The sequence below is a fragment of the Eubalaena glacialis genome, chromosome 12, assembly GCF_028564815.1.
Source record: "Eubalaena glacialis isolate mEubGla1 chromosome 12, mEubGla1.1.hap2.+ XY, whole genome shotgun sequence".
NCBI classification, from domain to species: Eukaryota; Metazoa; Chordata; class Mammalia; order Artiodactyla; family Balaenidae; genus Eubalaena; species Eubalaena glacialis.
In genome coordinates, this window is record NC_083727.1 from 27,937,275 (window position 1) to 27,951,955 (window position 14,681).

General features: G+C 36.4%; 1 protein-coding gene across 2 annotated transcripts in view; it reads right to left on the bottom strand.

The window, feature by feature from the left end:
* Positions 1-14,681, bottom strand: part of PDE7B (phosphodiesterase 7B) — a 350,275-nt gene that overhangs the window by 208,702 nt on the left and 126,892 nt on the right. The window contains exon 2 of one of the 2 annotated variants that reach the window (XM_061206877.1): positions 14,145-14,205. In XM_061206877.1, the coding sequence (XP_061062860.1) occupies positions 14,145-14,205 (61 nt within the window). Of the gene's footprint in view, positions 1-14,144; positions 14,227-14,681 lie in introns of those variants that run through there. The other variant, XM_061206878.1, reaches the window with a different exon arrangement.

Genomic DNA, 14,681 nt, shown 5'->3' on the forward strand with positions numbered 1-14,681 from the left:
TTTGTAACAGTCCAAAACTAGGGAGAGCCAAATGTTCATTACCACTAGCATTAATAAATAGTCACATGCACATACACATACACTGGAACAGTCTACAGCTGTGGTCAGAAATCTTTTTGTGTAATATGTTAGACTTTGGAAATCATATGGTCTCTAACACAGCTACTCAACTCTACCAATGCAGTGCGAAAACAGCCTTAGACAATACATAAATGAATGGCAATGGTTATATTCTAATAAAACTTTATTTACAGAAACAAGCGACAGGCCAATTTTAGCCCATAGGTCATTATTTGCTGATCTCTATTCTGTAACAAAAGAAAACAGAGAAAGAATGAATTATACCTATGTGCAACAGCATGGATGAATCTCATAGACAATGTTGAGTTAAAGAAGGTAGACAGAAAAATATATATACTTTTTGATTCCATTTATAAAAATTTCAAAGTTAGGGGATAGTGATAGAAGCCAGTGAATTAGTATGGATCTTTGGGAGGTGATGTCTGGGAGGAGGTATGTGTGAAGCTGTCTACACTGATCTGTGTGGTTTTACATGCATGTGTTAACTTTGTAAGAATTAATGAGGTGTACACCTAAAAATTGGATATTTATCATAATTTAAGCTATATTGCAATAAAATGTAAGAAAAAAATTTCTATCTAAATATATCAGTAGCTAAACAAACTAATAGCAGGGGAGTTAGAAGTGCCAATAAATATGCAAACTACAATTTCAATTGTTGAGGGATATCAGGCTATTGATAAATATAAGCTTGGACACATGTACACATATTAGTTCATATATACCAATGTTAAATACATTAATTGAAAACTTGCTCTTTTAAAGATGCTAACATTTGAAACATATCTTCCAAGAAGTTTTCCCTAAAAGAAAGTAAAGAAAATTGACACTCATGGTCAAACTTTCTTTTTTTAAAAAAAATCAGACACTTCTCCATTTCCAACAGTACAATTGCTACAGGGAAAAAATTCTTTATTTATTGTAATGGCCTAAAATTTACACAACTCTGTGTGGTTACAAGTCTGAGCCCTGACCCTGAACTTCTGGAGTCCAGGCAGGCGGATTAGGTTGAGAGAAATGACTGGCTCCTTCTCCTACTTGACTCTCAAAGCTGCTTTCAATCTTAAACGTCTATGAAAGCAACATCTGAAAAAACTAAGCTCCTTCAAATATTGAGAGATTTCCTTTAGCCTCTGTGATGACCAAGTTCCAAATGTCTTTGCTAAATTACCCACAATGTGATCATAGTCATTCATATACTGCTTCCCAGAATCATCTTGGCATTTCATTATCGACCATGTGGTACGCATGATCCATGAAAGAAGACTCCTTGATACAAAAAGTGAAACAGCAGACAGAGGACAATACCTTTTCCCACTGACTACTTGGTAGAATCAATTATTAACAAACTTGTTCTATAAAGAAAGTAGTAATTCAGGAATAAGATGTACTTTTCCTGAGAAATGTGGAAAATGTATTTTTGAATGCAATATCTACTTCCAAAATGTTCAACTACATTTTTCCAAGTATTTGATTTTTTAAAAGAAGACAAAATATTGAAATGCATTCTCTTGACATTGCAATATAATTTTATGGTTTAAAAAATTTTTTCCAGCTCTACTGAGGTACAATTTAAAGAATGTATATATTTAGGTTGCACAATGTAATCTGTTAAAGATTTATGACCTGATGGTTTAACATATACATATATAGTGAAATGATTACTATAGTGAAGTTAATTAGCACATCCATCACTTCACATAGTTACCATTTTTCTTTTGTGGTAAGAATACAAGATTTACTGTCTTAGGAAATTTCAAGTACACAGTAGTCTTATTAACTATACTCACTGTGCTGTACATTAGAACACTGTAACTTATTCATCTCATAACTGGAAGTTTGTACTGATGGAAGAAATTTTCACATATTGAGGTATGGGGAAGTCATTCTGGCTTATACATGATTTAATTTGAACTTTTGGCTAACCAAAACAGCCTGTTTGTGGCCTATTAAACATGCATTGTGCATCTGTTTGAACCATTAAAGAAAAGAATGCATTTAAAAATCAAAATGGAGTAACTGTGGTTCAGGCACCCAAAATGGAAGTAGGTGGCCATGGTGGATGTGGTTTCAGACACGTTCCTGTATTACTGAGAACTTGAATATTTTGAACTGTATCAGACTCAAGGACCTTACCAGCTGTTCTCAAAACAATATCTGCTAGCAGATGCCAGCTGCAACCTCATAGTCTCAAGGTCTACCCTCGTAACTATGCAATCATTTCCGACCCCAATCCTTGCTTAATAAGCACTCTTCTTGCCAGCTCCAATCCTAATTCTTGACAAGTGACTTATATAATTTTGTGGGTTTTACCTTTATAATCTCCCCCGCATTTTGTAGTCTAGCAGAACACAATTCAAGTACTTCTTGAATCTGTGCAATATGATTTTAGAAAGAAGCTTGGTATGGGAAATATTTTTATAAACTTACTATACATATTGCAGAAACTCTCAGATTTGTAGTTTATGATGATCACTGAACAATGAAGATACTCATGTTCCCCAATCTTATGGAATTCTATATCCTATTAACATTTCTGGCATTATTTTCTTATACTTATGAATGTGAGGGTCTCTTTCGGAATGAAGTTTTCTGCTGTGCCAAATAGAATTAGAACCCTCAGAGTCCAGAATTTAGTTAAAGATAAAATGACAATATACAAGGTTTCATAATGTTAACTACCTCATTAGGTTACACGCCATAAAACATTTTAAATGTTGACTCTACACCAAATGTAGTAAACTCATATTGGTTGACTACCCAAACGTAGGCAAAAGCAAATTCTTTGCATTTGCTTATTGTTATATATAACATACCTTTACATTTGCCTTTAAGATTTTTGTAGTAAAAAATCAGTAATTAATTTTGATAGTGTCCAAGCTAGCTTCACAAAAGTTGAAAACTTGCATTAATCTGTCAGTGTAAAAGCTTTGGGCTTATGGAAACTGAGCTTTCTTTACCACCAGTTAGCTGTCTCGTTGGAACTGATATCCTGGCAAGTTAATAAAATATCTTTTGACATTTAGATATGACAAAATCTTATAGCTCAAAGACAGCAATTGATATAATGGGAGCAAATATTTATTTCATCTAAAATTATCTTTTGGTGTATCTTTTACAATGTACATCACATTGTCTCATTCTTTGAAAATTTCTATATTTGTGAATGTTTATAATCTATACACATTAGAAAATATTATATACTTATAGCTGGCAAGGCAGGTGGTTTGAGATTGACAAGTTGGGACCTCTTAAGCCATGCTGAATAGCTAGCTATCATGAATAATTTGTCTGTTAAAAAGATTTAAATACTACAATGAAATACAATTATAATCTGTATTCCTTCCAGTAAAAAGCCCAACATTCTTTTTGGGTCAAAACAGAGATAACATTGTCTCTGGAACATTATAAAAAATGCAGTTTGATGTATACAAGGATTCCTAGGGGGACTCATCCTGAGAGCAAAAAGCCTTTGAATGAAATTTGTGAGAGGGGAAAGTGAACCGGAGAAGGAGTAGCTGAGGAGGAAGAGGGAGTTTGGATGTGGTTGGCCAGAGGTAGGCCAGGGGTGGGCCCAGCTCAGGAGACATTGGTACTGTCAGAGCTCAAATGGCTTAGCACCTTTGGTCTCCTTGACAACTGGGAAGTACAGGTGGAAGCATCCCCTTTATGCAAGACAAGTCAGAAAAGAGTGTTCTTGATGCACCACGAGGTCAGAGGAGGACTTAAGAGGAGAATACATAACCTTACACTTTTCTTCTATCTTCACTCTGAATTTTTTTGGTGCTTCTTTGGAGTTTTAGGCCAATTCTGGGTGCTAGGGATACAAAGATATTTAAATAAAATGGACACCTGCTCCCTTGAAATATGCAGGCTAGATGGAGAAATGGAGAAATAATTCAATATTTGCAGTATGAGAGAGAGGGGCTTGTGAATTAGGGTCAAGGCAGGCAGCCCCCTGACCACTGCAGGAGGAGCAGGCATCCAAAGGAGAAAAGGGTAGGGTGTTCGTGAACAGGGGGCAGTTACTTTTCTGAAATGCCTGTTGGAACACATAGCTTGTGTTTTACATTTTATTTTTAGTGGACATTAGTTCATAAATTCTAACCTTAGAACTGCTTCAAATAATACCCATTTACCCCTCTCTAGTCGGTTCTTTCTCATTTCCTTCATTAATTTCAGACCTTCACCTACCACTTTCTGCTTTCCTCCGCTACTCTCCTTACTCTCATCAGAATATCATGCTTTCTTCTTAGAAAGAAGGGAAACAGTGAGATGGATTAGTCTCAGTTTCTGCCCTCAGATATGTGTCACCCCGAGAGATGTGTCTCTATCCTTACGCTTCCTTGTCCACCATCACCACCTTTTCCCAGTCACAGTGTGAGGGGGGTTTAAGGCTCACAATTACTCTCTTTCTCTTCAGAAATATCCAACCACCTCCTCTACTCGCTCTTTCCTCTCTGCAGCAAAATATCCTCAAACCTTTCCCATCTTGAGAACTCCTTCCAGGCACTGTCATATTACCCACCTTCCTTTCTAAGACAAATTTCTGGAGAGAGTAGCACCCCTCCTTGGTTCTCTTTATTTAGCTCCAGGCTGCCCTCCCGACCCTTCGCCCTTCCACTAGTTATGCTCTTGCTGATATTATATTACCTTCAGGTTGCTCAGTCCAAGAACACCTTTTAGGCTTGATCTCATTTGACCTCTATGGTATTTCACGTTTTCAGCATGACCTTCCTTTGAAAGTTTTTCCTCTTGACCAAGATGACAGCATTCTGTCTTGTTTTCCTTCTGTTTCTCTTAATCTTAATCTCCTACCTACTTAATCTCCTACCTATTTAGGCTTCTTTAGACTCCTCTTGAACCTGCCCAACTCTTTAGTGATGCTTCCAAGTGTTCTAAGGTGCATCTCCATCTCACTCCTCGCCTTCCCCAGGGTGTCGTCGTTGATATGTAGTCACCACTGCCTACCAGCAGATCACTCTCCTGAGCTCCAGACTCCCTTCTGCACCTGAGAAGTCCTTGGGCATCTCAGTGTATTATGCCCAAATTTAACTCATCATTTCCCCCAACTGCAAATCTGATTCTCGAATACTCTCCACTGGGAGTAGGTGGTGGGAAACACATCTCTATCTGTTCTCTATCTACTTAGCTATATTTCCTACATTCACTCCTTTGTAAAGTCCTATCATCCTCTCTCAAAGTCCGCTGACTCTCACACCTTCTGTCCTCCCTGACATTGGCTTAGTTCAGGCACAGACTCATCATTTCTTTCCCAATTATTGCTGCAGTTCCTTAAACCGGTTTCTTTCTTCAGTCTTGTCCTCCTCCAGTGCATTCTCTATTCTGACCAGGTGATCCCTCTAAAAACTATTTCACATTGTAGCTCCCCTGCTTAAACATCCCTAAATGGTCTTTACCCTGTTATAAGACCCCTTATAATCTGCCCCACCTTCCCCTCCACACTGATTATCTTATCATTTTCTTTCCTCTTATTCTGTTCTCCAGGTATAATGACTTCCAGTTTCTCTAACTGGTCACATTAAGCATCCTGTACCTGCTGCTCCTGTTACCTAGAATTGCCAACGTCTTTCACAGCAGGCTGCCCCTTTCCAGCCTCACAGGGCTGTGAGCTGCTTCTCTTTGACACTCAGCTCCTTATCACCACTTGCACAGACCTGTCCTGACACCCTTCTCCCTCCCATAACACCCTGGCCCATCCTTATTATGGTTTCTCATGCTATGTTGTCATTGCCTGTGTCGTTGTCCGTGCCCCACTGGATTGGGAGCTTCTTGAGGGTAGGAGCCAGAACTTCAATGTCTTCGCATCCCTACACTGGCACACATTATGTACCTATAAATGTTGGTTGATTGAATAATTTTTTTTGAAGTGTAGCTTTGTGCGAAGGATGATAGGTCTCATTTTCTCTTCCTTCAGACTGAAAATGAAGCTAATACAAGACTGGCACATTTATATTTTTGGGGTTTGATAACTTCAGTTCTGATAGTTTGACCTTTGCTTGTGTTGTTGTTCCGCAGCTAGCTCTTATCTGAGTTCTGGTTTTCAGCTGCAAACAAAAGTGTGGTGTTTGGTTGCTGTGGAAATGCTGCCACATTCCACGGAAAACAACTGTGAAACTAGCAAACTTATTTTCCTTATGCAAGACAATATTGATTTCCAAATAAAAATTTTTGAAAGGCAGCAAGAGAATGTAAAAGCCTTTTAAACGATAAACCTCAGGGTGAAATAATACTTTGTATATTCTTATAAATATAGAGAAGACGAAATAATAATCCTTCTGTTTTCTTAACCCAGTGTTCCAGCTGCAGAATAAAGGGTGGTGACAGGGATTCTACCTAGCTCACTATTACATCAACATTCAGAGTGACACTAGTAGAGGGGTAGGCACAGAGTAGTGCTCAAGAAATAATTGATAATCACCTATATTCTTAGGATATGTTCTAATTGTCTATTTGTAGAGAACTATGTATTTCTCATCCTGTAACCCAGAGCAGTATGCTTGGGAAACTCCTACTTAGTTCAATTAGGAGCTGACCCATTCCTTGGCTGAGTTAGCAGAGGGTTTTAAATGCTATACACATCAGTCTTTGGCACATCTGGGCCATGCTTTACAGACAATTGTGCTGTTTTGACAAATGCATCAGCATGTATCTCTTCAGCAAATATTAAGCTCTAGTGAGGGGCTAGGTGGCTGGACCCTCTTCCAGATGCTGGACTCTTAGCAGTAAATAAACTAATTCCTTGTTTTCATGATATTTACATTTACATTCTGCATATATGGGTGTGTGGTGCAGTGAGACCGGGAGAGAGCGATGAACAAACAAACGAATATAAAATACATCATTTGGTGATGAGTGCATTGAAAAGTAAAACAAGGCCGGGCCCTGGGTGAGAGATGAGGATAATGCCGTCTCTGCCCTCCCTTGGGAATGTCCAGGTTTCAATTTGTTCTCTTTTAGAGTTAGAAAATATCATCCTTGGACATGCATATAGGAGTGAAATGATGTACTCACATGATAAGAATGAAGTGCTTTGTAAGTGTAAGACAAAATTAATTGGTGGGAATGTAAATTGATACAGCCACTATGGAGAACAGAATGGAGGTTCCTTAAAAAACTAAAAATAGAACTACCATGTGACCTAGTAATCCCATTCCTGGGCATATACCTGGAGAAAACCATAATTCCAAAAGATACACGCACCCCAATGTTCATTGCAGCACTATTTACAATAGCCAGGACATGGAAGCAAACTAAATGTCCATCAGCAGAGGAATGGATAGAGAAGATGTGGTACATATATACAATGGAGTATTACTCAGCCATAAGAAGGAACGAAATTGTGCCATTTGCAGAGATGTGGATGGAACTAGAGACTGTCATACAGAGTGAAGTAGTCAGAAAAAGAAAAACAAATATCGTATATTAACGCATATATCTGGAATCTAGAAAAATGATACAGATGAACCTATCTGCAAAGCAGAAATAAAGACACGGACATAGGGAGCAAACGTACGGACACCAAGGGGGGAAAGGGGGCGGTGGGATGAATTGGGAGATTGGGATTGACATATATACACTACTATGTATAAAATAGATAACTAATGAGAACCTACTGTACAGCACAGGGAACCCTACTCAATGCTCTGTGGTGATCTAAATGGGAAGGAAATCCAAAAAGGAGGGGATATATGTATACGTATAGCTGATTCACTTTGCTGTACAGCAGAAACTAACACAACATTGTAAAGCAACTATACTCCAATAAAAATTTTAAAAAACTAATTCAAATTCCCAAGGCATTTTAATCTCAGTAAGTCAAAGTTAAGCAACTTGAAAGCTTTTGTCTTTGAACATAGACCTTCACTTTTATAAAGTTAAGTGCACATAAAATAGTCCTTACAATAATCTTTCTTTAATAACCTATGATGATAATATGCTTACTTCTAGATTGCAAACATGTACTTGAAATTATCTATTCACTTGAAGCAAACTGAAACAGTTTAATATCGAAAGTATATCAAAGCTGTCAGTTTGCATACAAAATACTACTAATATTAAATTAAATGCAAGAACAGAACATTTTAGTTATTAGTATCAATAAAATAATATTTATATTTCTAGGACTTCTAACAGTTTACTGAATGCTTTAATATTTGTTGTGTTATTTGATCCTCAACAAACCTAATAAGGTAGATAATAATATTATATTATTACTTCTTATTCCATTTTAGGGAGGAATAAACTGATATCTATAACTCTTAAGTGACTTTCCTATGACCACACAGTTTTTAGCTGGTCCAGATCTTTAAATGCCCTGTTCCTTCCACTATGCCACCAAAGTAGTGACCTACTTTGATAACAGATATCATTTTGCCTTAAAACAGACGGTGTATTAATTTCTAAGAAAAAATGTATAGACCTCAAAATTGTCCACATACAAAAATCACAGGCAGATGCCAGTGATAAGAGCAAAATTTTAAAATAAAAAAATCTCCCAATTTTATTAGATGAAAAAGTTCCCAAAAGTGAAAAAATATCACTTTTTTTCCAGTATGAAAGATGACAATATTGTACTTCTTAAATAAAATACTGTGATATCTGATATCAAAGAGAAAAGATAAAAGTAATATTCATTAAAATAATCAAGCCTAGAATTCAGGCCATCAGTTTCAAATATACATTGGGTTAAAATTATTTAATTTCACAAGTATTTGGTGAACAGCTGTACTCCATACTGCCCCGCAGAAACTAGTTTATAGAATATTCTATAATACCCTCTATCTAAATTAAAAAAAGCTCTCTAACTGACTAAATAAAAGAGACCAGAACGCTCTTTCGTTTGGTACTTCTGTCCTTTTTATAGCCAGTGGTAACAAACCGTCTACGATAAGACCTCAAATTCCTTTCCAATTTATCCTTTTATACTCCTTGTGGCCTGAAACACTTACTTCCTTCTCCACTCCTCAGTCTTCCTGTATTTGGGCTTTTAAAAATGGTCATGTATCTACCTAGAATGCTGCCTCTTTCTTGGTCTTTGCGTATCAATCCACGTGTCTTCATATCCCAATTGTACGCACTCTTTTCATCTTCTGAAGTTCCAACACACTTTATTTCTTTTCTATCATTTGTCACTCTCAAGCTAGCATTGCAGATTTTGGGGTTTGGGGCTTGAATCTCTGCCTGGAATGTAAACCCTCTGAGTGCAGGGCCTGTGCTCCACTGGTCTTTGCATTCCCAGTGCCTAGCATAGTACCTTGCATATAGTAGATGCTCAATGAATATCCTTTGAATGAATATTAGATGATGCCTTTGAGGTATGACAAAATTTTGAAGAACATATTTAATATTTTTAAAAATTGCTCTCACATTTGCATAGTTTTGTCTTTTCAATTGCTTTTCTAAACACTGTTAATGTCATCAATAAATAATTTACTATTTGTTTGTTTATTATTGTTTATCATCAATTTGCTTATTTTCAGTTGTTTATTATTTATTTATTAATTTATTGATGCGTAAACCATATCTAGGGCATCATAGCAGGCAACGTCTCCTCACAGAACATCACATTCTGTATTACCAGGACAACCCCTGGGCTGGAAGGGACAGATATTTTTATTACCACTTTGCAGAAAAACTATAAATTGAAGTCTGAAAGATGAAGCAACTTCTGAAAGTACACAGTTAATTTTTCAGAGGTTGGACTACAAAGCAAGTCTCTCTGTGCTCATGTTAAATGTTAATAAAATATTGATCTTACGGTATTCTATTTCTTTGAAAACTGACGATCTCTTGAAATGATTTACAAAAAATTTCAACCAGAAACCTGACAATATGAACACCCCTTTCTAAGCCATGGCAGATAAGAAAGTACGACCTTACATTCTAATGATATGACACCAATCAGCATGAAAGGAATCACACATGAAACAAAAGCAGGGCCACTGAAAATTTCAAATTGTAAAATTACAAGGGAAAGAAGGGCACCGAGTCTGATCGGGAACTCTTTTTAGCAAGTTTCTTTTCCCAGGATTTAGCATTTCCCAGACAGAAGTTAGCAAATGAACTAAGTGAATTAACATCGATCATTTTATGTAGTTTCTTTAAATACTCTTGGCTCTTTGTACCTAGCAGTTTCATTATACTTTGAAAAATAAAATCCTTTTAGGAACTGGCCACACCTCATACGTTAATTGTGTAATGAGAGATAATTTCTCTTCCACTTCCTTCTTCCCTTGGTTATCAATTCATTACACCTAATTAAGGTACACATCTTACTATACAGTTGTGTACCCTTTGATATAGTTCTGTAAACGTTGAGGTCTATATTAACTTGAGAGAAATCTTATGGCTAAATTGAGAAAAAGGAGGGGGATGGGAGTTAGCAGTTTTGAACTCCTTAAGGGTGAAGGAAAGAAGAAAGCAGCATTTATTACAATTTGGTACTTAACATTGTCTACATTTTACCCCTCTGACAGAATTTTAAGGAATAAATAGTAAATACTCAGTGTAGCCAGCTCTGCAGTACATCTTTATTTACCTTCATATCCAACACGAACTATTGCCCTGAACATAGAAATGATTGCCTGTAAGGCCCACATATGACAATAGTTTGCTCTCACTTAAAATTGCTTTGAATTCAGTACTTCAGAGTAACTCCAGATGAATTTTACACTTATGTCTCATTGAATGTAATGAGCCAGAAGTATGAGTTTAATGAGGATGACTTGTTCATGGATGTCATGAGGTAAACAACTCAAAGCATAAAAATTGTATTTTTCAGAAAGATCTGGGGAGACAATGATGGGACAGAAGAAAACTGCAAATGGTGTGCCTGGCTAGTGACCCTCTTCCCTATTCCATCTCAAATGTGCTGAAGCACAGCTGGGGTCCAGGCAGGGGCCCCAAACCTGGCGTGTGAGTGGGTAGAGAGGGAATGCCAGAGGGGGTGAGCCGAGAACTTGACACTTCAAAGCTCTGAATGTCTTAGGTTGGCCTCCATTAGGGATCTCAATATTGGGGTGGCATAAAGATCAGAGTGAAGTTCTGGAAATGCAGACTTTATATATTTGGTTTTCTTGTTTCAAAATTTTGATTTATTCATAAAAAGGTTATAAGGTGATCTGCAAGAATACAAACTACATTCATGACTTAGAAACACTTAGAAAACTTAACAGTCCCTTTAAACAGCAGAGACTCCTTATCCTTTACTGTTGAAGATATAAAGTTTTCTCAAGAAATGCTTCGGGAAGTCATAAGGGCACGACCACAGGTTCCTCTCAAAGGAAGCAACAAACTAACTCAGATAAGACCTCAGACAGTGGTGAAGCGGAGCTCTGTTGTTATTTTTGTGTTATGCAGATGCCTCTTCTTGATAAAATATAAGATGTGGTCTCAGCTTTAGTGAGTTACATGTTCACACCTTGAGTTTCTCTTGTTTCTTTTAAGGGAATAAATCATTCAACTTCTTTTTTCATTATCTTGCACACTATTGCTGTGAAATGGTAGCCCTTGGCTTCAGGTGGACACATGCTAATGGCGGATTGATCCATCTGTATTGATACCCATAATAGTTTTATTTTGGTATTGTCTTTCATCTAAGATTTCAAAGGACTTTGTAAATGTTTCAGTTAAATTTTGTAGCAATCCTCTTAAAAAGATAAGCAGGAAAAAGTCTAAGTCTTCTTAGGTGTTAGCTCCTTGAGGGCATAATTTTCATTATCGGAGTAACTCCAGCTCACTAGACATAGTAATATCTTCAACATTCAATAAATATTTACCATCTACTTTAAAGGTAAAATGTACAAGTGTTCTTCCTATTCCATCTTTAATTATCCCATGCCCTTAAACTAATAAAAACTTCCATTATCATGGTTCCTTTATATTATTTAGTTCTATGTCCCTAAGAAAATAGAAATCTAATAAACTAATGAAACCTACACGCTTAATAATACACTGCTATTGCCAAAGATATCTATATTTTGAAAGAGAGGCTATGTCTTAATTTACTTAGAATAAATGATCTAACTAAGTAAGGTACTCAGGATGGACTTCATCTGTGACATATTTAAGTACTCAGTTAATTGTAAATCTTATGACAGTGGTAGTAATAGAAAGCTGATTTATATAAATATTCTTCTAATTTTGGGAATTTGTGTAATTTGGCAGATTCATTGGGGAAATGCATTTGCTGGCCAGGAGTGTCTTCTGGTTAGGGTTATAAACCACACCACATTATCCAGAAGAGATGGAAAGATGATTGACTTTAAGTGAATTCAAGTCTATAGGCAGTAGTAGACAGTCTATTGCTGTCCTTGTCCTAGCTATAAACTAATCAAGCAACTCACATGAGAGCTAGTACAAGGAAAAATTCATCAAAATAAGTTATGTGTTCATGTGCTTAAAGTCATCATAAATTAAAACTGATTCACGTTAGTAGATCATGTAGAAGCTATAATCAAATAATATTTTAGTGGGATTAAGGTCCTATAGTATTCGATCATTTGCCACAAATTTCTTTCTGTAAAATGAGGATTATAATAGCACCAAACCATATTGGTATTGTGAAAGTTAAATGAGTGAGTTGATGAATAGATCTGATGTGGTGATGAGATGGTTTCCCAAATCCAAAGTTGGGACATATGGCTGGACAAAGGAATTTTTTCTGCTTCCATCTCTCTCGCTCTCTCTCTCTCTGTGGTTTTTACCCTGCACTGTTAGCATTCTGAGGCATTTTCATGGTTAAGGGAAAGGAATGCTGGACATTTGAAATGGATTTATGGATGCTGTGCTATGTTCATTGTTCATGTGCTTCCAGTAGAATGTTCATTTTCCAGTGGATATGTTACTATATAGCCCCATCTTAATGAAAATAAAAACATATAAGAACTGCATCAGAAAGGTTTAAAATACTAGCACAAGAAAATAAGAAAGATCAGAAGACCAGGAAAATACAGTGTTTGTGTTTGGTTTCTGTTTTTGGTTTGTTTTTAGGTCATGAGCAACTTTTGATTATTTATTACCTGATTATCTTGAATTATAAATTACCAAGACGTTCCCCTGACTCTATCTCGCTGTCTGCTTTTGAGACATCTTACCAATAACCTAGGCTGCCAACATATGAGGTAGCCAGAGAAAATGGAAGGAGCTAAAATGAATAATTTTTTTCTTTGTTTATGAGTATGGTTCAAAGTTGGAATGGATTAGGGTGAAATTTTGGTGAAAGTCAAATTTAAGGATTATTTTTATTTATTCATGCTACTGTTTTGTTCTATTACTATAATTACTTAATTAAAAGTTAATTGAACATAGTTTAGTAGCTCAAATAAGATCTAAACACTAGACCTAAATTTTTACAGATTAGAAACTTTCATATCATGATTTGGCTTATTTCTCATTTTGAGGTTAAGTGCATCACTTATATTCTCTGTACTAGTTTTCTACTCTATAAAATGAGGAAAATAATATCAACTTCATCTTTTAATGGAACATTATATATTAGAGTTTGTAAAAGGCACTGATGATATATCATTCCACAAGAACAAATGATTATTCATTATGATGCTGCAATTTTTATTACAAATGCAGTGTGGGTAACTGTTGTGCTGACTTCAGTTTAGTTCAAATATATATTCCTCCCAGGCATTGTAAGTAAGGGCTTTGTGCTGTGGTGTAAATACTTAATAGTTTACTTGCCTAGCATACGATCTCTAGTTTAGGAATTACAATGTGATTCTTCTTACTTTTTCATCACAGTTGCCTGAATACAAAGCACCCAATACTATGTTATGTTGATGATCCAAGAAAAAATTGGAAAAACTCAGAAGCATGGTTCCTGACTTACTGACAGTTATTAAAATCAAACCCTTTCTTTATCATCAAGTGTTCCACATATAAATGTGTTATAGCTGTCTATAAACCTATAAAATAGCCTATTAGCCTCTGCAATATTGAACAAGAGACAATCAGTAAGGCAACAGAACAACAGTAAGCCCACATGACATCAGCATGCTTAATAGATTTTAAATGAGAAGCCTTCTTACCTAGCATGCAAACACATTTGACATTCTGATCAGGGTTTTCAAACAAGATTTCGCCACACCTCTGAAATAGAAAGAAAGCCATCATTATTTTAAGATTTCCTATCAGGGTTCCCAAGGCAACATGTCCATGCAACCTGACATCACCATGACATTATTCTGCTCTTCATGTTTTCTTTAGTTGCCTGAGTCTAGGGACTTATGTCATGAGCAGAGACTTTCCTCGTAGTAAAATATTTGAGAGGTAAATTGGGGACAGACTGTTCCTGCATGCCTCATGCCCCTGCCTCAAGCTGACTCTGTGTGCTCCTATGAGGGGTCATGGCCAGAGACGCACCCAGTGTCCAACAGTTTCTATTTCGATGGAAGATACACAGTCTATTAGATCTAGTAATCTGAGGTTAATCACTTTCAAAATTGGCTCTTATTCAGTACTGAAATTATCCTAAGCTACCTACTCTGCAATCAAGCAGACATTTTCAAGTACAAACCTACGTGGCCTACACTTAACTCTCTGAACTTGGGAACTCTGAACTCTCT